At 37.2% G+C, this 27380-nt stretch overlaps 1 protein-coding gene across 1 annotated transcript in view; it reads right to left on the reverse strand.

Annotated features, from left to right (window-relative positions):
- The window catches only part of DBX2 (developing brain homeobox 2), a 47922-nt gene that overhangs the window by 8771 nt on the left and 11771 nt on the right, over positions 1-27380 (reverse strand). The window contains exons 2-3 of the mRNA XM_077167957.1: positions 24338-24433; positions 5162-5349 (exon numbers count right to left, since the gene is read on the reverse strand). Coding sequence (XP_077024072.1) covers positions 5162-5349; positions 24338-24433 — 284 coding nt within the window. The remainder of the gene's footprint in view (positions 1-5161; positions 5350-24337; positions 24434-27380) is intronic.

Below are 27380 nucleotides of genomic sequence, written 5' to 3' on the forward strand. Positions count from 1 at the left end.
AATGGACTATTATGCAGCAGTAAGATAAAATGATGTCCTGAAACATGAGAAGATGGATGAAACTTGAGGACATAATGCTGAGTGAAATAACTCAGTCACAAAAGGACAGATACTGTATGATTTTGCGATTGTGACTCTGGTAAAGATAATCTCAGAGGTTACACTGTAGAATACAGTAAACTTAGAGGTACACAAAAGCTAGAGATGGAAGAAAAGCTACATAAAGAGGTTGAATCTAGATGCAAGGGTATGGATAGAAGTGATGATAACTAATGGGGGGGTTTATAAGTAACATTTCCATATTGAAGGTGAATATGATTGAAGGGGATATATAGTGCCATGTATCCCAATGATTAAATTTACAATTATAAATAAGTTCTCACATGAACTATTTCAATGGTTTGATAGTGGTTTGAAAGAGTCAATATGAGAGTGCTGCTGATTGTACAACCAAAGAAGACACTGTAAGACATGGTTTGTTTATTTTGGACATTACCCATGATGCCCAATAGATGGAGAAAGCCGAAGGACATAATGACTGAGAAGTATAATGGCAAATGGTAATACATTTATATGATGGAATTTGGTGTAGCTACAAAATGGAGGGACATTGAAGAGCACACAATGAACTGAATAAACCTGGAAGACAATGGGCGGTACAAAATAAACCAGAAACAAAAGAACAAATATGCTAAGGTTTCTCTCAGAAAATACTTATTAAAAAGTGGGAGCCTAGATTGAGCCCTAATAGCAGCCACATTTGATTTGAAGTTGTGGATGTATTTCTGGATTCTGAGACACTAAACTCTATGTGCACCAGCTGGTATTTCCCTGGAACTATGAGTAACTCTGTGACACTTAATGGAGTGCTGCAGACCTTACATTTAGCATAGCTATATATAATAACAGTTAAAGTAACCTGAAGAAGAGATCAGGCCTCAATTAGAGTTTAAAACAAAGCCAACATGGCTGGGTCTAAGGAAAATTAGAATGCAGGGTAAAAGATGATACCATATGCATTCTACACCTTCAGCTACTGTATGAGATCAAAAGCAGAGAGGTTTATCATGTCTAGAGCCTAAATTTTCTGTAACACATAATCTAAATAAACCTCTCTGGATAGCTCATTTAAACAAATCAAATTCCTGGAGTCTAAAACAGGAACGAGGCCTTGTAATTCTATATAGCTTAATATACTAGGAGACATCTCAGACTATGGTAGGCTGATAATTAAAAAATATTGATAGAGACCCTTGAGGATTTAAAAGGGGATAAAAAAACACATATATAGCTATTAAACATTCCCGTCTGGGAAACCCCAGGTACCCTCCTCAAGCACTGGGGACTCCCAAGAAAATAGGCCTAGCCCTGGATTTTTATTTTTTATTTTTTGCATGGACAGGCACCAGGAATCAATCGAAGCTGGGTCTCTGGCATGGCAGGTGAGAATTCGGCCACTGAGCCACTATCGCCCGCCCCTAAGCCCTGAATTTTGAGGCTTACTCTTATGAAACATTTCTGTAGGGGAAAAGCTAAGACTATCTATAATGAGAACTAGGAGTTGCTTCCAGGGACCCTCTTTGTTGCTCAGATGTGGCCTCTCTCCAAGCACAACTCTGCAAGGAAAATCACTGCCCTCTCCACTATGTGATATAAGCCATTCAGGGTTGAAAATTCCCGTGTCAACATGGGGTGTGACTCCTGGGGATGAGTCTGGGCCCGGCACCAAGTAATTGACAAAACTTTCCTGATCAAATAGGGGAAAGAAGTGTAACAAAATAAGGCATCAGAGGCCAAGAGAGATCAAATGGAGTCTACAGGCTATTTTGGAGGCTGCTCTTATTCAAGCTCCAGTTAGCGCTACTTGCCATGGTTTGCTAAACCCCAACAACATCACTCCTATTGACTCTTAAGACCAGCTAGGGCTCAAATTGAGACCCTATAAAGGTTTCATGCACTAGGTGTGCCTTCCTGGAACATACAATTCCCAGAGGGTTCCTAGGTCAGATAAATCCTGAGCTCAGAGGGACCAGCCTCTCCAGGATTATCAATTAATTACATCCCCCTATCCTTTAGTGTGCATACCCTTTTCAACATGGAAAAGTCAGAGCAGACATTTCCCAAAGATCTGTAAAGATTGGGAGGATTAAAGGAGAAGGAGGAAGTAAAACAGAGAAAATGGGATTTAACAAATGAGTATGGCTGCTCAATCACTGTATTAATATTCCTTCTAGCCTCCAGTGTTTTGGAGAAGCTAGAAGGAAAAAATCTAGGATGATGGAATAATAACCCATGACAAACTCTGGGATCTGTTCTGTAAATACTTATTGAAGTGTGCTTTGAAAAGTATTCCCTTTATCTTCTTTGCTTTGTATATATAGTATACAATTTTAAAAAGTTAAAAATAGTTGATGCATATATGTACACTATGATCCATTTTTTATTTTAAAACATATACATACATACACACACACGATTTTCTATTTCAGTTTCCTCATTCGTAAAATACATATAATCAAAGTACCTATCTCTTTGTCATTGTTAGAATTAAGTGCCTTACCAAGTGTAAGGACACATACACATTTTGCAAAGTGTTTGTATCATTAGATGTTTGTGCATATACTTGCATACATTAATTAAAAAGTAATACAACACATGATCATTCTGTTCTGCATATATTGTTTGTGTTTCTTGTAATTTTTTTAATTTAAAAATTAATAAAAAATTTTTTTTAAAAAGTAACACAAGATATTTCAATAAATTGAAACAAGAGAGCTATTTATAAGAGATAGTGGTAACCAAGGAGTTGGATTAGAAGGTGATTAAATAAATTTTCTTTTTCTTTCTTGTTTTTTTTTTTTTGAATGAGCAGGCACCAGGAATCAAATCCAGGTCTCTGGCATGGCAGGTGAGAACTCTGCCACTGTGCCACCATTGAATGTTCATTTTTAACTTTACTGATTTCTGTTTTTCTGTATGTACCAAAATAAAGTCAATGTATTAACTGTGTAATTTGATATATGAGAAAATTAGAGAATTTAAAATTACTTATGATGCCTTCTGCCAAATTCAGTAAGATAAAAAGTATTCATTCCTTAGGCACGTGAACTTTCAAAAACAATATAACTGACTTTATAAAACTATATGCCTGTGGATAAGAACTGGAAGATAACATACATATGAGAAAATAGTTGGTTTTCTTGAGATGGTGAGATTTTGAATACTCTCATAAATATTTTCTTTAATAGGCTATTGCATTATCTTTTCAACATTCTATTTTCATGAACATGATATATGCTATCAGAGATTTTCACACTTCACAGGTCTGTCAGATAACGTAGCCACTTACCATCTTTTCTTTGCTCTGGCTCAGCCATAGGCTGCCTAATCTCCCAAACCTGCACATTTTCTCCTCCGGACCATGGGAGTTCTTGTCCATGTCAACGGGATGCAGGTCAGGTCTACTGAGCCCTCATGCAGTCCTCAGTTGGGCCCACAGCAACTCTGAGCATCAAATAGTTCCAGCGCTAGACTTCTGGGCATATATGGCCCAGTCACACAGCTATCCTTTCCAGAGATAGGGATTAACATAAGGGTCCAGAGAGACACATAACACTGAGGACCACTGATCCACCTCCTTTAGATGGCAGAAAATCTAACCTACTAGGTGACATCCCCTGTATTATGGTTGTGTGTTGTTATTTAACTTTTCAAAACTTCTGTTTGGTTTTCCCAATTGGGTGGATAAGGTTCTTGGGTGCAGGTATATTAATCAATATTTGTCAATATTTCCTCTGCCTTTCAAGTGTCTTGCACATAGGAGACCATCAAGATATAACTACTAATTCATCTATTATATACAAAAATATTGCTCTGTGATACAGGCAGAATACCTAAATTTGTTCCCATTTTTATTGAGAAACTGAAGCAAAGAACAGTCGATTGCCTTTATTACTGTTATGGAACCATTAGTACTACACAGGGAGGAGAGCATAGACTGACTGATTGTTACCAATTACCCTTTACCACACCACATACTGCTTCCTACTCAATGATGGGAGGGGGCTGGGCAGGACAACAAATAACTTCTCTAAGGAAAGGAAGCAAGATTAAGGAAATCTTCATCCAATAATAATTGTTTTAATAAGGTCCAAGGTCAGAAACCAGGTCATTTGTAGTGAGGAAAGAACATAAGAGCATAGAGGTTAAGACAGAGCTTTTGCTAGCCTTTCAATGCCTTTATGCTAATTCTAAAAATCAGGATGATACAGCCTTGCACAAGGAATCCCAGTTTGGCAAGCAAAGTACCTGCTGCATTTCAGCAGCTACTGGCTTCCTTGGCTAGGTGTTCTTGTGCAGTGAATATTCTGCACAACTGTAGATGGTGGCTCTCGGTTGATAGCACAAACTTCAGAGTCAGGTTGCACAAGTTGAGAGGCCAGTTCCAAAGGAGCTTCACTATGTGACACTGGATCTATACTCATTTCTCTGCATTTCCTCACCTTGAAAATGGGAACAATTATGGTATTTATTTCATATGGTGATGTTAAAAATTAAATAGGAAAATGCCCATGCTTTACAGTATAAATTATTTATAATAAGTATAAAATGAAATGAACCTTTAAATGAAATACTCTGCACTCCCATAAAGGTCCAAAAAAGTCTCACTCAAAATTATATGAAACATCATTGTACAAGAAAGGTTTGTAAATGTGAATTTACTTAACTGTACTTGATATAAAACCAAAGCCCAAAGTAATGAAGTCCATTAAGAGGTATTTATGAGTCATCTATCCATGCTTTGATTTTGAATTTGAAACTAAGAGAAAGACAGGAAAATTGGTTCCTGCTTTTGTAAGGGATTATTAGCCTGCTGCTCTGAATACGGAGCACACAATTTAGTAAAATAAGCGCCATATCCTTAGCATTTCTCTTCATTGGAAAGAATTAATCAGTCCGATGGTGAAAACCTAGACCTACTGTTAAATGGACCCGTTTCCAAATAGGAATTGTAACATATATTTCCACTTATTATTGTATTGTGAAAATCATTTCAATTCAATCTTGGGGACCAACACAATGCCAAGTACAATAAACATTTGACAAATGAACAGATTTCAGTATATTCAGGAACAGTAGGTATCTTCCTGCTTATTAATACCTGTGATTCCTTTAGTCCCAAATTGATGGCAAGTTTCTTTCGGTCTGTTTTGCTGATGTATTTCTGCTTCTGAAACATTTTCTCCAGAGCCTTTCTCTGGTCCTCAGAAAAGACAGCTCTTCGTAAAATACCCCTGCGAGCTTTGGAATTAGAGTCCTGTGTCACAAGAGGCAGAACGGTTTCCTCTCCTAGATAGAGAAAAAGAGTCACAGCTCAGTTATCAGATTGAGAGAGAAGTTAATTTATTTTTCTCAGGACATTATCCTCCTACTCTGTATCATGGCCAAATTATCTCTTCTCTAAATTCTACACACTTCTAATTCTTCATTTATTCTTTCTTTCTTTCAATGAAAATTTTAACATTTACTTTATGCCAGGCACTCTGCCCAGTACTACACAGTGACAAATAAAACAAGCCTGTTTTATTGCCCTCATCACTTGTAAAACGTAGCAGAAGGGCATTTATTGAACTAGCATCACAAATTTGATGAGTATACCTACAGAGGGTGCTTTGGGAGCACAAAATAAGGAGCCCTATCTTAATCTGGAACATCCAGGAAAGTTTCCAAGAGTCAGAGATGTTGAATCTGAGAAATTAAGAGAGAGCTGGAGTTCTCCCAATCACCACCCCCTCAGTTCAGCTGACACCCCTGAGGTCAGAGACGTTTACCTGTTTCTGCTTTTATGTGTCTAGTACAGTACTGGCTCCCACTCTCTGGGAGTTTACATGCATTCACAGATTCATTCATTCACTGAGCTTCTTGGGTATGGCAGCAGATTAGCAGCACCCACCAAAGATATCCACATCTTAATCAAGATCCTGGCATATGTTAGGTTATGTGGAAAGGGGGGATTAGGTTAGTCAGCGACCATAGATAAAGGGATTATCCTGGATTATCCAGGTAGACCCCCTGCAGCCACAAAGTTTCTTTAAAATGTAAAAGGTAATGTTGGGTTAATTTCTTTCTTTTTTTTTTTTTTCCGTTAATTAATAAAAAAAAAAAAGGCAAAAAAAATGTAAAAGGGAGCAGAAGAAGAGGTCATAGTTAAGAGAGATTTGAAGTTGCTGCCTGCTGCCTTTGAAGATGAAGGAAGAAGTCACAAAGAATGTAGGCAGCCTCTAGAAACTGGAAGAGGCAAAGAAACAGATTTTCCTCTAGAGCCTCCAAAATAGCCCTGCTAAACCTTGATTTTAGCTTAGTAAAACCCATTTCAGTCTTCTGACTTCCAGAACTGTAAAATAATATATTTGTGTTGTTTTAAGCCAAAAATTTGTGGTCATCTGTTACAGCAACAATAGAAAACTACTAATACTGGGTACCAGGCTCACTGGGGTAATCAGTGAGGAGGCAGACAATGAGCACATGACCCCCTGCACTATGGGAGCTCACCTACCCAGGGAAGAACACGAGCATCTGCTCCAGAATGTAGGAGCCAGGAGAGCAGGGGCTTTGTTCAGGTCACGGTCACGGCTGGTAGCATCTAGGTGCCAAATGATTATTTGCTGAATAAACAAGTAAATGGATGTCTCGAATATAAGAACAGAATGATCTATATGGTGCTCCAGAATCACAAAGGAGCAAATGATGAATTTGCTGAGACCCTATAGGCAGTTTGAGCCAAGTCTAAAAGAACCAGCCAGTTAGAGGGAAAGAACCTAGGCCATTCTAGGCAGTTACTAGCATGCATAAATACACTAAGACACAAAGGAATAAAGTCTACCCAAGGGAAGGGCAGAAAGAGTAGAGGGAATAACATCTGGAGTGGCATGAGGTAGGGTGAAGATAAATGTAAAACATGTGGCTCTAGTCTAGCATTTCCAGATTATAGGGTATGAGTAGGAAGATGACAAACAGATAAGCTGGAAAGGTAGACTATGGCCAGTGGTAACTGAAACAATTTTAGATTATAACTGGTCACAATTAGAAGCCTTTCAAGAAAGACCTAAACAATATAGAATTTTAGAAAGGCAAATATTTTCTGAGTTAACAAAAGGTTTTATTTCTATATAGAAATTCCAAAACAAACCATGTACCTATAAAGCAAGGCAATAATACTACTACTAATAATAATCCACATATATCTTTTCTTTAAGTAGAGATTTATAAATAGGGTTCACGATTTAACTCTTTTTAGCCCTTCTTTACCAAGATCCACACATTGAAATGAAATAATAGGTAAGAAAACACATTTAAATGCCTCCAAAATTTTTAACAGAAACCAACAGGTTTTTCTAATGAGTTAATTTTAAGTAAAGAGAAAGAAGATTCCCACCAAGGGAATCTACAAACAAATTATTCTCCCCAATGTAGTAAATACTAATATTTTGGGAGTCACAGACTTACAACAGACCTCAATCTCTAAAGTGAAGACCTGGAGAGATTGTGAGGGCTAAAGGGTTAACTCCCAGATCTGGCCCTCAGATTCCAGTGCACTATGACAAACACATGAACACGACAAAAGTACACACACACACACAAAATATATATATATATATATATATAAAACAAAGATAAAGAACATTAAATTATTCCTTTCTTTGGTAACTGTCTGGTTTCTCTTAGCAGTGCTCTCAGTACACAAACTATGCTTGTTTTCAGAAAGCTCTTGCCTCAGATTCCTCCAAGAAGCATATCATGATGCTGCTATTATAACACTGATGTTCCTTCCCACGTCTCACCCATGGATCTTTTGGGGGTTGTCTCTTGATCCAACCATAAAGTTAATGAACCTATACCATTTTTTTCAAATTTTCTCAACCTAGAATAAATGCGCAGATTTATACCTGCAAAACAAACACAGAGACCTTGAGAACTTATTACTTGAAAACGTCTCATAAGCTACTAAATAGCTCTCAGTGTTTGATACCATTAGTTTGATGCCAACTATTCCTAAATTCAAGACAAATGCCTGATTTGTTCAGAAATGTCCAGGTGGCAAGAATAAATAAACAGACAAATGAATAGATGTGGAGTTTAAGGCATAGAGCAGAAAAGAAATTTTCAAGGCTGGGACAAATACCTCCATGATCAAGATGGCTGAGTGAGAAGTTTCAGGGCTCTGTTCCCCAACAGAAGCTTTGAACAACCAGCAAAAGCTGGCAGAAACATCTTTCTCAGGGCTCTAGAAAACAGTTAAAGGACTGCAGTAACAGGATGAGGGCCGAATCAGCCAAAAGACTTTTTTTGAACACCTAGGGCATTATATAAGATTCTACAAAGGTTCCATATACAAGGGTAGCTTTCCAGAAATGTACAACCTCCAGATGGGTCCCTGGACCAGATAAGTCCCGAAATGCAGAGGGCCCTGCTTCTCCAGAACATCAGCTAGTTTCATCCCCTTACCCCATATTATCGACAGCCCCTTCCAACATGAAAAAGTTGGAATGGGCATAGCCCATATACCCCTAAAAAGTGAGAGAAAGATCAAAGGTGATGGTTGAGATATACAGAGAATGTAGGGTTTAACAAATGAGTATGATTGCTGAATTGTTATATTGATATTTCTTTTAGTCTCCAGTATCTTAGAGCAGCCAGAATTAAAAACCTAAAATTATGGAACTGTAATCCATACCAAACTCTGAAATCTGTTCCACAACTAATTGTTGTACTGTGCTTTGAAATTTATGCTATTTTTCACAAAAAAAGAAAGAAAAAGTAAGTTGTGATGATAAATATATATATATTCCTTCTAGCCTCCAATGTTCTGAAGCAGCTAGAAGGAAAAATCTGAGATGATGTATCATAGCCCATGACAAACTCTGGGATCTGTCCTGTAACTATTTGTTGAAAAGTGCTTTGAAAATTATTGCTTTTTCCTCTCTTTGTTTTATACGAATGTATAAATGTTATATTATACAATATTTATATAAATGTTTAAAAGTGGTTGGATCTCAGGCCCCTCCCACACTCATCACCAGCTCTGTACACACTCCCAGTGCATATCCCTGGACTTGGTACCAGAGGAAGCAGAGTGGCTCTCATGCACAGGCTGGGAGCACATATGTCTGGTCCAGTCTATCTGGTAGGGCCTGAGGAATCTGCCTCCCAGAACTTGCCCTGCATATACAGAAGGCAGCTCATAGAACTCTCCTTCAGAATATAGTGGGAAAGCAGTCAAGTTGTGCCACCTGGGGTAAGGGATTGCTGGGTATAGGACATGGGGTGCAGTGCCCTGGACTGTGAGGACACTGCTTCCAAGGGAAGGGGGGCATTCAGAACAATAGAAATGAAGGAATTCTTAGGGCCACAAGGAGATGCCCAGTACAAAATATATGTCCAGAAAGAATTAGGAAGGCCCCATATATTTGGGCCTAGAGCTATTTTCATATAATCCACTGAATGGATAACACTGAAGGAAAACACTTGCACAGGCCGATCTGCAAAGATTGGAAACAGTACTTTCTCTTTTTCCTCTCTTCTTCTTTTTTTTTTTTTTGTTGACTCCTGACATTCAAGAAAAACTTGATTATAACACTAGCTTGATACAACAGACTGCAGAGTCAAAATTTCAGCAATAAAACATTAAAATATAAGTGTACAGGTTTCAACAAGATTATAAAACACAAAAAAAACAGGAATCGAGGGCCCAGGCTAAGGAGGTTAAATAAAGCATTAGAAACCATCACTGAAGAAGATCCAACCTAGGACATACCAGAAAACAACTTTAAAAAATGGTCCTTACTTTAGTTTTCTTTGGCTGCTCATGTAAGCACCATACAGTGGATTGGCTTCCACAACGGGAATTTAACAGCTCATGGTTTTGAGGCTAGGAAAAGACTCCAATGTATCATTAAGGCAGTGCTTTCTTTGCAAAGACTGGCACTCTGGAGCTGGCTACCTGTAATCCTAGGCCCTGGACTCCTCTGTCACATGGCAGTGTGCATGGCAGCCTTTCCTGGCTTCTCCTTTCTCTTCTAGGTTCCATTGACCTTCAGATTCTTGCTTCCGTGCCTTTCTCTCTGTCTGAATTTCATTCTACTTATAAAGTTCTCAGTAGAAGGATTAAGCCCCATATTGACTGAGGTAGGCCATACTTATCTGAAGTAGCCTCATCAAAAGATCCTATTTATGGATGGGCCACAGTGGCTCAGCAAGAGAGTTCTCGCCTGCCATGCCAGAAATCTGGGTTAGATTCCTGGTGCCTGCCCAAGTAAAAAAAAACCAAAAAGATCCTATTTATAATGGGTTCATATCCACAGGACTGGATTAAATTTAAGAACATTTTTTCTGGAGTACATGGTTCCAAATAACCACAGTTCCAATAGGCTCAAAGAGTTAAAGAAAAATACGGACAAAGAACTGACAGTAATCAACAAAATGACAAATGAACACGAACAGAATATTAATAGAGAGATGGAAATTATGAAAAGGAACCAAACAAAGCTAAAGAGCACAGTAAAGGAAATTAAAAATTCCAGAGGGGTTCAACAGCAGATTGGAGCTGGCAGAAGAAAGAATCAGAGAACTTGAAGATAAAATTATTTAAATCATTCAGTCTAAAGAGCAGAAAGAAAAAGAATGAAGAAAAGTAAGCAGAGCCTGAGGAACCTGTGGGATACCATCAAGAGTAGTAATATATACAGAAAGAGAAGAGTCAAGTAATGGCTGAAAACTTTCCTAATTTAACAAAAGACATGACTATGCACATCCCAGGTGCTCAATGAACTCCAAACAGGATAAACCCATACAGGTTATCAATTTGAATGTCAAAGATAAATTCTGAAATCTACAAAACAGAAGCAATGTATCACATGCAAAGAGACCTCAAAAGAATCAGATATCGATGTTCACATTTGAAACCACAGAGGTAAGAAGGTAGTTGAATGACACATTTAAAGTGCTTGACAGCAAAATTTTGCTAGCCACTAATTCTATTTCCAGCAAAATTCTTTCAAAAATTAGGGAGAGGGCCACGGTGGCTCAGTGGCAGAGTTCTTGTCTGCCATGCTGGAGATCTGGGTCCAATTCCTGGTGCCTATCCATGCAAAAAAAAAAAAAAAAAAAATTAGGGAGAGGGCCTGGTAAGGGATGGCCCATGGGGGTAGGGCAGCAGTGGTGACCTTTGTGTGGCTGCTGCAAGTGCTGTTGCCCCAGGGTCACCGGGGAAGGTGGGAGTGGGGTACAGCAAGAGGCCCACTCAGGGCCCAGCATGAAGGTGGGAGAAGCCAGTGACCTGTGCCCTCGTCCCAGCTGACTCAGCACTGGTTCATCCGGCTTCCCCAGCGTACTTTCCCTTTCTTGCGGCTGGACCTAGGCATGTTTTCTAAGTCTTTTCATCCAGCATCCAGGATAGGGGTGAGACATGTCATTTGGGGGCAGAGGTGAAATGAAACTGAGTCAGGTTTTCCTTCTCCTGTGGTCTGCATGTACGGCTGGTGACTTTCTGGATGCTGTGATACCTGTGACCCTGGTGTCACAAAATCAAACAATTCTTGAGGTTGAAGATTTCCAAAGAGAAAACCTTGGCTTACTTATAGTTAAAAATAGGAAGGATTTAATTAAAGGAAAAGATAGTTCAGAACAATTAAAACTCTACAGGACTTCATTATAGATTCTAGGGAATCTGAAGTGACTACTCGCGTATGTGAGCTACTGGTACCAAAGAGAACATAGCCTTTTTTCTTTGGTGTGTTTGATTTTATTTAAGATAGTTTCATTTTAAATCTCTTAAAATTTTTTTGGCAAAATAAAATGGTACTTTAAAAGAGGAGTGTTTATGTACCATAAGACTCGACCTCTAAGTGGTATTATTTATCCAAGTTTGCTTTCATTCTTGCCACGAACATATATAAAACTAAACTAGTGGTTAAGATTCATAATTTTATATTATAAGCATTTGAGTTAACATTCAAAATTATGTTCTGATAGATTTAAATATTTGTGTTTAGAAATCCATAAAAACAAAGCTGGAACATGGCCAACATATTAGATTTTCAGCAATAATATTTGATGCTTACGAATATGCAAGTACTAATCTATAGAATTAATCTCACTTCATATTAATTCTTACAAAATTCATCATGCAGCATAATACCAATGACATGCCACAATTCTACAGTGTTATTCTACATAATTTAAATAGTAAGTCTTGTTCAAAATCCTTGACTCTGCTGAATTGAGTGCTAAAAGTCCATATAAAAGATTTTATTTAACACTATGAATTTTCTGATGTGAAATCCAACTGAAGGTTTTCCTAAATTTACTTTAGGACTGTTGATTCCTCAGCATAAGAATATTAATACTAAGGAATGAGTAATCACTGAAGATATGCCTTCATTCATGACACCAGTAAGAATTTTATACAATTTGTATTCACACTTGCCCTACAAGCTGCTGTGTGAATAAGTAATTTTGTGTGCTTTTTCATGAAGAACATCTCCAGCATGTATTACCTGGCCCTCTCTCAAGGGGCTTCATCCTCTGGTAAAGACTTGTCTATCAGGTGAAGCAGTGGATGAAGAGTCTTCCACATTCATTACATATATATTATGATTTCTCTCATGATGTATATCATCAGACATTCTACTTTTGTATGTAGATGACATTTACAAAGATCCTCTCCAGTATAAATTGGCTTAGATTGACTCGGTAGTCAGGATAAATTAAAACTGTACCAGAGTGATTACAATGTTTTTTCAGTGTGTGACTTTTCTAGTTCACTCAAAGACTGAAATCGCTTCCATATGCAAAACATTTATAGTGTGAGTTTTCACGTTGCATCTAAGGTCAGAATATTGACTTAAGCATTTCACATGTATGGCATTCATAGGGTTTCTCTCCAGTTTGGGTTTTGTCATGTTGTCTAACATCACAGAAATATACTGAGGTTTCCCCACATAAATATCTGATGGTACCTCTCCAGAGTGAGTTTTCTGATGTTTTCTAAAGGTAGGATGGTAAGTGAAGACTTTCCCACAAAGGTAACATTCATAGAGTCTCTCTCTACTGTACTCATGTCGTCTCATGGAAGAACACTGAATGAAGACTTTCCCACATGAATGGGGAATGCCCACATGAATGGCATTCCAGTGCATATTTGCTTTTGTTTATTAACAGATGACTGGTCACTGAGAGCTTTTCCAATGAGATTGCTGAAGTAGAGTATCTTTTCATTGTGAGGTATCATCTGTTGAGTTACTGGCTCTGCGAGTAAAATCTTCTGGCAATTTACTACACATAATGCTATTATTTTTTAGTATGAGAATTCTGTTTCAATGACATGATGGTAGATGTGTCTTTTTCCTGCAGATATGTTGCATGGATAGCATTTCTTGTTTGTTAAGACCACTTTCCCTGCCTGAATGCTGGGATTGGAAAACTCCAATTCCTTTTCTCCACAGTTATCCTCCTTGCTTCAAGTGGGAAAGTGTATCTGATTTGAAGACCAGATGTCTTTGCCACCGGACCAGATGACTAATATTCTCCAGCATCACATCTCTGAACACCTTTTTCTAGGATGTGTTCAGCAGGGCCTACACTTTCTGGCTAAAATCTTTCAAGTTCACAAACTCTGCAGACTGATGAGAAATCCCAGGGTCATGGACACCTCTTCTGTGGGTCTTGCAAGGACAAAATCCGATCCTTAGATTTTTCCAGGGTGATCTGAGCCATCATGGGTCAGAAAAGGTAGGTTCAGGCACCCGCAGGAGGGTGCATCCCTTCCTGTCCCTCTGACTGAATTCCTGAGGCTGGGCTGAGATTCCTCAATGCCTGGCTGGGTGAAGTGGACTCCTCAGCCAAGCATTGTATTCTAAAGGAAATGCGGCAGCGGTCCATTCCTCCATTCCTATAAGTGGCATGACATCAGAAGAGTGGGTGTTTCTTTGGAAAAAGAAATTGGGGCTCTATTTCAACAGCTGTGAGAACAGTGGAAAAAAGTTGTTATCAAATGGGAAAAAAATGCACTTCTGAGTTACATAATGAACTAAAATAAGAAGAACTGGCTACTAAAAAAGTAGAAAGTTTTTGGTAAGACTAGTTTTTTCTTTCTCCCCTTTAGTGAGAGTTAAGAGACTTGAATATACAGCAGAATAAAAGCCAGCTTAGAGGATTGCTTTAGAAGAATGCAGTCTTATTTTGTGAGATAAAAAACTATTTCGGGCACTAGGCTGAAGTCTGCCTCATCTTGATCTGATTTATACTGCTAGTTGACTTCTTTTTCTAAGCTTTTTTTTTTTTGCATAGGGCAAATGCACTTCTGAGTTACAAACTAAGATTGATTTTAAAAACTGGTGTTTGAGTTGAAACAACTGAGTTATTACATAAAACATTTGCCTGATATAAGTGTCAATTCTTACCTGAATTTCAAACTAAACTTGTGCTTGATGAGAATGGTTAAAAATTTGCATAAAAGATGCTGCCTAAAATATGAATACTAAATGTGTCCCAGGTGGCTGGCATTCATATATAGGACTTGTTCTGGCAAACTATGTTCTAAAATGTATGTAATGTTTCTTTGTCCTACTGGTTTCCTTAACTATGCACGACTGGCTCGGAAAAGCTGGATTATGGGATTGGCTTGAAGGTTAGCTTTTGGTCTGTTATTTTAACAAACATTTCCTTAGGAATAAGATGAATGTGTTTATGTGGTATGTAACAGCATATATAGGATGCCATATAGATAGTGATGATTTCTTGTAATTAAAAGGATTATGTGGCTTTAAAAAATTAGGGAGTCTCCCCCTACTAGGGACATGACGTCCAGGGGTATAAGTCTCCCTGGCAGCACGAGAGACGACTCCCAGGGATAAGCCTGGCCCTGGCACTGTGGGATCAACAATGCCATCCTGACCAAAAAGGGGAAATAAGTGGAACAAATAAAGCGTCAGTGGCTGAGAGTTCAAACAGAGTTGAGAGGCTACTCTGGAGGTCACTCTTATGTAAGCTTCAGTTAGACATTGCTACCTATCATAGCTCACCAAATCCCAGCTAAAACCATTCCTCCAATCCTAAAGAACACCTAGGGTATTATATAAGAATCTACAAAGATTCCATGCACTAGGGTAACTTTCCAGAAATCAACAGCCTCCAGATGGGTCCCTGGGCCAGCTAAGTCCTGAACTCTAGAGGGGCAAGCCTCTCCTGAACATCAACTAGTTCCACCCTCCTTTGCCATGTTATCAACAGTCCTTTCCAACATGAAAAAGTTAGAATGGGCATACCCCACATACTCCTAAAGAGTGAGAGAAAGATCAAAGGTGATTGTGGAATTATACAGAGAAGGTAGGGTTTAACAAATGAGTATGGTTGCTGAATCATTAAATTGATATTTGTTTCAGTCTCCAGTATCTTAGAGCATCTAGAAGTAAAAACATAAAATTGTGGAACTGTATCCATGCCAAACTCTGAAATCTGTTCTACAACTAATTGTTGGGTTGTGCTTCGAAATTTATTGCTCTTTTGTTACATACGTTATTTTTTACAAAATATAAAAAAACAAAAAACAAAAGAGAGGCTGGTGGTAATAGTAGTATAACATTGTAAATGTAATCAATATCACCAAATTATACACCTAAAAATTGTTAAAATTGAAAATTTTATGTTCTATATATGTTACCACAATAAAAATATTTAGAAAAAAATGATCCATGTTTTAAGCAAATAGTCTTTAAATCTTAATACAAACATTTGCTAAATATTAAAGACCAAAACTTTGCCGCTTCTCAAAAAAAAAGTAACTAAAGCCCTACAGACTGCTAAAAAGGTCATTTTTAGCAAATGATGTGGTTTCTATTTCAAGTCATAAAAAATCACAGTATTATGCTTTTTTAAAAGTTTCCTATTTTATTCTAAATAGGTTTTTAAATATTCAGAGAAATGAGGGGTACTTGGGACCTTTAAGAACAAGAGTCCTTGAGTGACTTGAGTCTCCTGGGCCAAAAGCAGAGCAAGCTTTCAAGAGGAAAATTCTGAACCATGAGAAAATGTTGTCAAGTCACTTGGAAAGCTAATTAGTAGAGCTAGGTCCTAGTGAGGTTTTCAGAAGAGCTCTTCCTTACTGCCGCCCCCTTGCCCCACCCCCAAGCAGGAAAGATGCAGTAATATGAATATGAAAGAAGAGTAGATAACCTCATCTTTTTCCTTTCTGAAAAGTGAGACAATTTTTGGTTTTGACACTGAAAGGAAGCTGGGCATTGCTGCAGGACGCTATTAAAAGAACTAAGGCTGCAAATTGCTCTTTTCTTTCCAATTCAACATTCACTCTTTCAGCGAGTCCCCTGCTATGTACCAGGAACTGTTCTTCATGCTTAGAATCCAGCCAAGACAAAAGACAAGTGAAGTCCTTGCCCTCATAGAGCTTATATTCTGATGATAAAAGTGAGGGATGGATGATTAATAGGCAATTAAGGAGGATACCTACTAACAGCAAAAGGGGCCAAGTAGGAAGAAAATAGGACAATGTGACAGACCAGGGAAAATGGAAACTCCGGTGGCTTCAGCCAAAGAGGTGAAGTTGACAGGGCAGTACTGTAGAGGGAAGCTTGCAATTTAGCTCAAGTAAATAAAACAATGGTTTTTAAAGTCTTAAAAATTCAGAGAGGTTGTTCAGAGTACAACAAACACCCATGTACCTAAAATGCCTAATTAATACGTGCTATTATATTGCCACTTATGTTCCAGGTCATTTTGAATAAAAGGAATAGAAATATTAAAAAAAAAAAATGAGGGAGAGATTAAGACAATCCTAGACATAAAAACTGAGAGAGTTCATCACCACTAAATCAGCCCTATAGGAGATACTAAGTATGAGAGTTCTGCAGGCTGAAAGGAAAGAACAATAGACAAGAGATTGAAGCCACATGAAGAAATAAAGAGAGTAATGACTCTCATGGGTAAATATAAATCCCAGTACTATTATATTTCTGGTTTGTAATTCCACTTTTAATTACCATAGGATCTAAAAGGGAAATGCATAAGATGCAATGATGCATCAGTGGTTCTGAACTCATAATATATAAACATGTAATGTGTAACGAGAACTACATAAAAGTGGAGGGAAGATAGGGTACAAGAGTATAGTTTGTGTTTTCTATTGAAGTTAAGTTAGTATCAAAGCAAACAAGATTGTTATATATTTAGGAAGTTAAGTTTAATCTCCATGGGTTAATTCATGAAAATATCAGAGAATATACATGCTCAGAGAGCCAGAAATTAAAATACAGGCTGCCAGAGGTTGGGTAGAGGGGGGAGGATTGGAATTTAATTCATAACATGTATAGGGTTTCTGTTCGGGGAAATGGGAAAGCTTTAGTAATGGAAGATGGTGAGAGTACCACAATATTGTAAATGTGATTAATCCCATAGAGTGACATGCTTGGCAGTGCTTGAGATAGGGAAGTCTACGTTGTATATATATGTTCCCACAATTAAAAAGAGAAAGAGCAACTAAGAAACAATAACAATTAAAAGCAATACCAGATACTGTATAGAATTTAGTAAGGGAGGAGAAAAATCATCTTCTCTTATAAAGGGAAAAAAACCACAGGACATTACTGGACCATGAAGATAAAATTGGAATAAAGACTATAAGCTTGATATCAATGTTAAATGGCCTGACTTTGTACTTAAGATGGTCACATAAGTGAATATCCTTGTTCTTGCGAAATTTATATGGCAGTATTAAGTATTCAAGGAGCTTGATGCATACAACTTATACTCAAGTGTTCAGAAAAATGCATAGATAGATGATAGGTGAATATATAGATAGATGGGTAGAATGACACGGCAAATGTGGTAAAAGTTAAAATTGGTGGATGTGGGAATGGGGGGATTATATTGGAGTTTTCTGTATGGGGTTGTATTACCAAGTTAATGTCCTCCTAATTTGAATGTATTTCAGAATAAACAGTTAAATAACTAAACAGCTGAAACCACCAGTTCAAGTTGCTGCAATCTCAAGCAATTTGGGGATATCATTATTATTATTGGTTTATAATACAGCTTATACATATGGAGGCTCAACATATGCTGATGTATGTGCAAAGCTCATACCTCATCTCATGTAGACCTTACAACAATTCTCAGAGGTAGATATGCTATCCATTTTCCACAGGAAGAAAATTAGGTCCAGAAAGTTAAGTTGTGCTACTGTGATCACATCAGAATGAGGTCAATGACCATCAAAGTTATGAGTGAGCAAGGAAAGAGATGAGATGCAGGAGAGAGACATATTAAAATGGCAGAACGATTGGGGTTAGAATTTTTTTTCAAAGGCATGAGTTTTTCAAAGACCTGGATCCTGACACCCCCAAGTCCCATCCCCCAGAGATTCCTTGTGTGTAATGGGTCCAACAAGAGATGTTACTAATTGAAGTCTGATGTATGTAAATAATACTAGGGCAAAGGAAAGAAATACAGCGTTAAACTAGTGGAAGCTTCTATCTCTCTCAGCTGCCTTGATCTCCAGAAAACACGTCTTAACTCTGAAGACAGCGGACACTGCCACTTACAGCAGCCAGGAAGCACTAGGTAACAAACAGGGACCTGACAGTCACTTTCTGGACACTGATTCCAGAGCAAATAGCTGCGGCTCTGCCCAGTCTTTCTACCACTGCTACCCCACAGAGCCCTGCCCCATGAATAGTAGGACAGCCATCTGTGTGGTGTCTTGACTCTTTTCAATCTCTGGATTATTGATCCCATTGTGCAAGGCTTCCTTTGTCCCATATTCCCCATTCATCTTATTGCTCCTGGAAGCTCTGTAGAGGCTTCTGGACCATTCAGCCCAGTGCAACCTTGTGCTCCATTTGGTCTCTGTGCTTCGTCATGGAGCTGGGCTTGCTCTCGGGTTTCTGCTCTCCTGCTCCAGCCTCTACTCCCAGTCTGGGCTACCCTGGAATCAAAGCAGCCAAAGGAGCAGCAATATATGAAGGTCACTCCTAATAATCCCTTTTGCTTAAGATTTTATTTCTGGGTTTACCTGGTCTTTCTGCAATAAAAATTAATCTATAGCCCAATGTCCTTCTGATGTTGTAAGGGAGATGCAAGTCTACAAGCACCACTGAATCTAGATGTCTCAAGATTATTCCATGAGGATTGAAGCTGGAGGTTACCAACAAACCTTTCAGAAATAGAGTTCTTTTTATCCTTTCATGTAAATTCAGTGGTATCTCAGAGATAGAAGACACAAGCCATCTGTTTATTTCAGGCCTCTCCAACAGGCCAGCTGAGATGCTATTAGCAACCATTAACTATTTTTCAAACATAAGTTATTTCAAACCTTGAGTCTATGTCTCTCGTACCTGGAGTCAACTTTCCTCAGATATGGGATGGTTCCTGTCTGTGTGCTCATTTTCTTTCTTTTCTTTCTTTTTTTTTTTTTGCAGCAATGCTCTCAACAGCTACAACTTCCTGTCTCCTTTCTTTAAGGGATTTTCCAATTTTTCTTCCATGAAGAGTTTTGCTACACTTCTTATTTTCAAGTATGGGGATGTGGCATAGGGATGGTTTGTGTGTATGTGAATGTCTGTGTACGTATATGTATTTTTATATAATTTCTGTGGATTTGAGATTTGGAGCGAGAAGATACCCTACTTAAACTAAAAATCTAACCTCCACTCTCCATATAATCTACTATTTGGGAGTGCCATATGATAACATTTCATTGTCTTAAACTTGATGGGCTAGAAATCTTTCCCTTACATTGATTCTAAATTTAACTTCCCCTAAATTTTATTAATTCTATCCACTATATCTATATTGTACACAGTATATCTAATTTTAAAATAATGCTCATGGTATTCCTAACTTCTCTTCTCTAGGCCAAACATATTCAGTTTCTCTCAAACCTTCCTGATCAAACAGATCCTTCACCATTTCAATGGCTGCTACCTCCTGAACCAGTCTGTATATCCTAATTTGTTCCACGTGCCTTTTAAAGTGGGCCATCAGAACTGAGCCAGTGTAGGCAGCCTGACCATCACAGAGTCCAGTAGGACTATGATCCCCCTTGTTCTGGATATTCTATTTTTAAAAGCACAACTCAACATTCCCATATCGCCCTATAGTTGTATTTTGGGCTTGCACTACATCCTTCTTTATTCTATTCAGTCAATTCTCTCCTGTCCTGTACTTGTGCATTTGGTTTTGGGAACCTAAAATCAGGACTTCATAAGTAGCCCTATTAGATTTCATGTTAAGTTTAGGCAAGGGCTAGAGACAAGCTCAGGGACAAGCACCCTGTATCACTAAGCAGTCCTCCAGGCCCAAGCGCTAATGAACATTTTGGGACAAAGGGGATTCCATGCCAGGAACGTTACTTTACTGCCTCTCTAGAGCTGTTGAATAGAGCCATCAACTTGGAAAATCTATTGTCTATGAGTCTGTGACTCCTTTAAACATTCCTCCTGGCTGACCAGACGTCATTTATCTATAAAACATCCCTCCTTTCACTACTGTGTTCAACTTACTGCACAAATGCCATTAAGTTTTAGACAATGTAATTAGGCTTCTTTCTCTATTAGAACAAAATGTTGCAGCCTCCTGAAGATCTTTGAGTGATAAAGTTAAATCCATGTAAAGAAACTTTTTATGTCACCTTTTATGAATTTCCACATGTCATGGTCAGCTTCCTCAGTGAACTCACTTCTCTAGTTACAGCAGTAAAAGAGAACCCTGCCAGGCCAAGTGGCAAGAATACTGATCAGGTCCTTACCCGTCTTCTTTTTGTTTGTTCGCTTTTGACTGATAAAAAAACATACAAACATCCCATACATGCTTACCCATCTTCGACTATGAAATTAGCAGGACCAACAAGCATTCACAATCATAAAAATGAGGTCTTTTCCTGGTTTCTTCCACAAAAATCCTAAATTCAAGCTTGGACTATATATTACACTCTTTTAGGTTTTAACAAGGAAGGGAAGATACAATTTCAAAATGTCAAGTCCATCTTCTTAGAAAAAGGCTGAGCAGTTTGTCCCAGAATATTTTCCATGCTCACATTTTTATAATGCAGCCCCCAATTTTAGCTTTGGCTTTTAAGGTATAAAATTCTCAAAATGTCAGATTTACATTCAGCCTTCAAAGAACTATGTGATTAATCCAATTAGCCAGTTTACATAATTAAGACTCCTATTCTTTTTCAGGTAGTTTTGTAAGGTTATTATCAGCATAATTTCCACAACTTTCCATTTCATTTTAGCCAAGGAGAAACGTGTTATTTTGAAAAGAACTTTATGGATGTAATATCAAAGGCTTACCGCACACTGCTTTGGGGGAGGTAGGGGTAGGAGGACTTTTACCATTGCCTTTTAATTTTTCCCCACTGTAAGAGTTGTGCTTAAACAGCCTGTTAAACTATTTACTATATGTGAGAAGGGCACTGGATGAATGATTGTTTCCACATTTCAACAATGAGTCAATTATAAACCCAAAACATTAACAAGGAAAAGTAAATCAATATTAAACAAATGAATCATGTTAAAAGAGTCAAAATGATACTTTGCTTGCATAGTTACAGACCTGTTGATCTGATCCTAGTCTTTTGGAAAGAGTGAAGTCAATATTGAGGGACTCTGCCAGTTATTAAAATTTTTATTGTAAACCTTACTTTTGGCTGTCCACGCTGAAACTTAATGCAAGTTTACTTGGACAGTTCATTTTCCTTCTTTTGTACAATGGAAAAAAAATTTTAATGTTCGGGCATAAAAATCATTCTTATAACAAAAGGAAATGAAAAAAAATCTAGTAAATGTCTTTAGTAAAAAGGAATGCTAAACAGATATAAACCTTATTAACTTGGTATCACGGTTATTTATGTAAAATTCATTACTGACAGCATCATTCTGCCATTTCATTACTGTTTGCTGCCAATAACAAGAATAACAATGTAACAAGAAAGCAAGAAATTCATTTTAGAGGTATAACTAACAGTATGAGACACCACAGTTTACAAAACATATTTGTGGCATCTCTAAACTACTTATAAGGCCCAACTTTTGATATGGAGACGAACCAGATGCAGCATTCTCAATCTTTATATGAACAGTACTGATTTTCAGCTTGCATGTTTGATTAAAAAAAATAAAGATAAATGGAGAATCTTATAAGCCTGCCGAGACAAACACCACGATTTATGCAAAAGGGACAAAATGAAAAGAACTGAGAAACAAATGGAGAAAAGTGAGACCTGGTTAAAGTAATTGTTCAAGCAATTGAGAACATCAAGTTATCTAGGAAATATCTCTAGAACTTTTATGTTTTCTATTTACTAAGCTGGCAATAGTAAACAGTAAATATACAATTGGTACACCTTTATGTCTTAGTGACTCTTAAAACTCCACTATAAAATACACACGCACACACACAAATGTCCACCTGCTACATGGAAATTCTTTTTTCCATTTCCATTTACCTGAACGACATTGCCAGAGATTTTGTAAAGTAAAAGATCAATATTATATCAGGATGAAATAACTGACAATAACTGTGGGACCTCTTTTAATCTCCACCACTGGAATTTAACACCAAAAAATTGAATTCCATGCAGCTGTCACTATGATGAGGTATCAGATATTTGAATTTTGAGTCTTCACACCAGACACCTTTTCCTGATACTCTATGTTGATAAATGTCTCCTTAATTTGCACAACAGCTTTCAATCGCCCTTATCAGAGACCACCTTGAAGGAGCGAGTAAAAGGTTTAGTCATGGTTTCTATTTTTCTATTTGAATTCAATACATTCTAGTTAAATGGACAATTAATAGGTCACTTCCAAAATAGCAGTGTATCAGTCCTGGTTAATAAACAATCCCCACAGTTGATAATGGGCCCTATGTATTCAGCAAGTCCCTGTATACACTCAGCTCATCCACTAAATCCCTTTTCAGGTGGACAGGGTTATATGGGAAGATGAGCTAGAATGAGTCTATAAAAGTCAGTTTCATTCACTGCTTTATTTTTCAGTCAAGTGCTTTAAATGGTGTCCAGAAATTCACTTGGAATGTGAGACAGGAGAAAAGACTGACACACAGAGCCTTGCTTTATGACCATACAAAAGGGCAACTGACCCTTGCTCAAGCCTTTTCCATGTGAAATGGTTCCTAAAGTTCATCTGCACAGTGAAAAATCGTGGTGAGGTCGCGTGTGGATGAGTCAAGTGAAAGTGATGATTGGTCACGGGTCTGTCTTCTATTGTGGCTGGCCCCAGCCATGTAAAGTTCTCTGTGGGAAAGTATCAGCCCCCTAAAGAGATGCTCAGAAGCTTGCAGCTCATTAAACGGCCAGCATTTGCTGCCTCAGTTGTCAGGAATCATTCTGTGGCGCAACTGTTCTCCTGAAACATTCATAAAACACATGCACAGAGACAGCAGGGACCTGAATTCAACCACGATAGAGCCCCGTACTTCAGAGTGACTCACTCATCTTTCACTTTTCACCTGACAGAGCTGTTAACCTGAATAAATGTCTGCTCTTGGGCAGCTGAAACAAGCATACCCCTCTCCACTGAACTTCTCTATCAGAAACTCAAATTCTCTGCCTGTAAATTCTTATCTGACCTAGAAATCTCAAGACCATGGCGAAGTTTAATTACTTTTAGTTAGATGTTGATTGCTTTGGTGGGGGGGAGATGCATTTGTGTGCTCCACAATTATCTGAAAATTTGTCATTCTCACAGACTGTTAAGATTTTGCTTTACTAATGTTTGGAGAGGCGTTCTTTTGAAAATATTTCCTAAGGCCATTAAGTTATGAATGGTTTTCTTCCAGAGGATAAAGAGGAGATATGTACCTCCTTTTAAAATCTTGACGTTAAATTACTCTCAAGAGACTCCTAGTGATTTTCAGCGTCATATTTTAAGCTGAATGGAAATTTTACACAGCACAATTTCTTAGCCTTTCCTTTCTTCCTTTTTCTTCTTTAACCAAGTATTGCTACACGTTTCAGAGAGCCAAACTGGTGCCTCCGAGATCTTTTATAGCAAATGGAAAACAAGTAGCTTTCCTTGGTGTGTCAGCCCCGGGTTTTCAATACCATTAGAAACCACTCACAATTGCTCAGTGTGCCGAGGTCTGATAAATCTCTGGAAACCTCCTGAATAGGATTGCTGTGATTTTTAGTGAGGAATTAGCTCCTTGCCATTGCATTGCCAATTAGTTTTCCAGAGCACATTAAATCCTGCTGCTTTGGTTTACAGAATAACTGAGGCATTGCTGATGAAGCATAAAAACTTACTTGGAAAAGCAGTGGGGGATGCAGGGCGCCGACAGGACCCACCGCAGCAAGCCGAGTAGAATGGAGGGGCGCTCAGAAAAAAAGGTTTGGAGGGCGCTGCAGAAAAAGCATTGATCTCATTGATTATCCATTCCTTTTAGACAATATTCAAAACTCCAGTTTTCTAAAAGCCATTGAGTAAAAGCACTTCATTTTCTCAGTCGTTAGTCAGTTGGCTAGTTAGCTGTAACTTTTACTGAAATTAAAATCATCTTTAATACTCTCTGATAAAGAGCTTGCCAAATACTTTTATCAAGACTTGGAAGATGTGGTGGAAAAACTCAAATAAACACCAAACTTATTAGCTCATTTTCTGTATGGTCATAATTATAAATATTAAATATTCCTTTATTTAAAGTACTCTAAGTCAGCACTGTCCAGTAGAACTACCTGTGATGATGGAAGTGTTCTGTATCAGCACTGTACAATATGGCTAGTATGACTGGGTAAATGAACTTTTCAATTAAATTAATTTAAATTTAAACAGACACAGGTGCCTAGGGCTATCATATTGAATAGCACAGCTCTAGACATTATGCTTACCAAGAAATAATCTGAATATTATGTGCTTATGCTTAATTTTCTTAAAGGAATATCAAGTTCTCCGCAACCTGCAGTTAGCTGGATCCCAAAGTTATTAAAAGTTCATTTACAAAGCAATATCATAAACACAAAAAGTAGTATTTTACAAATATAGTTCTAATCACATCTACATGTTAAACGATTCTCTCAAGAGAATCTAGTTAACCTGAAAGCATTTGTAAGTGTTTATAATATAGGGAGTTACCATGAAATTATGTTCTGCTTATTTTAGTAAACCATGCAATTAATAAAATTTTCAACAGATGTACATGGAGTAATTATCATTACCCTTGTAAATAAGTAAGTGAAACGTTAAACTTCTTTTCTCAGTAGTTAAAAAATAATTAGGAAGGATGTCACAGAGCATTAATAAAAGTTTTCCTTTATTGAGCACTTACTATATGTCAGGCTTTGGTTACCATGTCCTTTAATACAATATAAATTTGGGTTGAGGCTTCTTGAAGGCAGGCATTTGTTTTTGACGTGACATACCCAACAGAGTGCCTGACACATTCTAAACAGTTTTTACATTTTCAGTAAATGAACAAATGATCTACAAACTAAGCTACTGTTGTTCTTAAGTAAAGAATGAAGATCAGGAACTAACCACTCCTCTGCTCACAGCCCCCTGAAAAACAGTATCTTTCCTAAAAGACAACTTTGAAGTATAGAACATGACTTGAAAATAAATATATTTATTAGTCTTCCTTCACATTCCAGTGGCACCTTCTCCCTTTTCTTAAGGACACACAGTAAACATTGTTCTGATATGAATACATACCTTTTCCAAGAAAACAGTAATTTCAGGTTTGTATTTTAACCAACTAGTAAGCATGTGTCTATTTCACCCATCTCATTGAAGAATATATCAAAATAAAGTATCGCCCAGTAATAATTTTAGAGTCTCAGGGTCCTGATTGCCTTGAAATTTCAAATGATTACCAGTTTTCTTCACATAGAAAGGGAAAGTTCTCAATATTAATGTTTATAGTCTTTTAATATCTGGATTTTCAAAGAGTAAAGTATCTGTTTCTGGACTGTTTATAAAACATGGCAACTAAGTAATGATGTATAAAGGAGATTTTGTGTTCAAAAGTTCTATAATAAATTTTCAAAAAGTTTTGCTAACCATAATTTGTTTTACATTAAATACAAAGCCATCATAGAAATGATAAATCATTACATTGAATTTAACATCCTAAATTATATTACAAGAGTATAGCATTATTTAAGCAGATTTATATTTTCCATTATTTCCATGAATATATGGAAGTAGTTTAAAAATGGAAATACATTTCTAAGTATGAAAGTTGTTTCATTACATTGATTCTCAAGCATTTCTGTTAGCTAACTTATTTCAACTCCAAAATAAGCACCCCATAGATAAAGAAGTTATGGCTGCTGTGCTACTTGGCATTTTTTAAATTGCAGTAGAAGAAAAAAGAAAAAGAGTCAGTAATGTTGCATTTACATAGATCCACATAAAATTAAATATTTATTATGGTAGCTGGAAACACAAATAGAGAAACATTTTTGCTAAATATGGGGCATAGAAAATAAGATAGTACCCTAGTAATATCACTGAAATAATGATACAGGATATGCTTAAATTGCAAATGTTCCTATTCTAGTCAAAATATTTTCCAGAGAGTTTAGCCTGGACTTAAAAATGGAAAGATAAAAGATAAGAATCTAAAATAGTTTGTGATAAATGAGGTAATGAGATACATGATTTTAATGTTAAATTTAACCAGTATCATTGAACAGTCTGTTATATAACACTATATAACCGTATATCAATATAGTAACTCTGTAATCAAAACAACATCTATAGAAACAATTTATTTTGGCTAAATAACTGTTTGTTATATTTTGTGACAGTCCAGGCTTGAAGTTCTATTGTGTAGAATCCCTTCACCATTCTAAATTACCTCTTTGACACACATATATTTACACAGGAGATTAGTCAATTCCTGATTGCTATACACAAATACACCTTGTTTAAACTGTTTTATGTGGAAATTGCTGTGAAATTCCAATTAAGTGCTCCATTTTTTTTTTTTATGCGCTCTAACGTTGACATAAATCAAATGCTAATCCAGCTGAGCATGTGATTGCAGGAGTGCTGAATAGCCTTAGGACGTAACGATTTAACAGTGCAATGCATTAAAAGTATTTTTAAAAACATTTTGATATATTTACATTTATTCCTATATATATGTGCATTATATTTTTTAAATGTTTGCAAACCAAATACTTTTTAAAGCAATGAGCAAAAGCGGAAACAAATTTGATGAAAACAAAGTGACAGATTGAAAGATGTTTAAAATTTTTGTGTAAGCCATAAGAACTACTCTGAAAAGGGTAGAACAAGGCAATTTCATCCTGGATGATATGCATTTCAAATACATGAATGCAACCT

The sequence above is a fragment of the Tamandua tetradactyla genome, chromosome 7 (assembly GCF_023851605.1).
Source record: "Tamandua tetradactyla isolate mTamTet1 chromosome 7, mTamTet1.pri, whole genome shotgun sequence".
Lineage (NCBI taxonomy): Eukaryota > Metazoa > Chordata > Mammalia > Pilosa > Myrmecophagidae > Tamandua > Tamandua tetradactyla.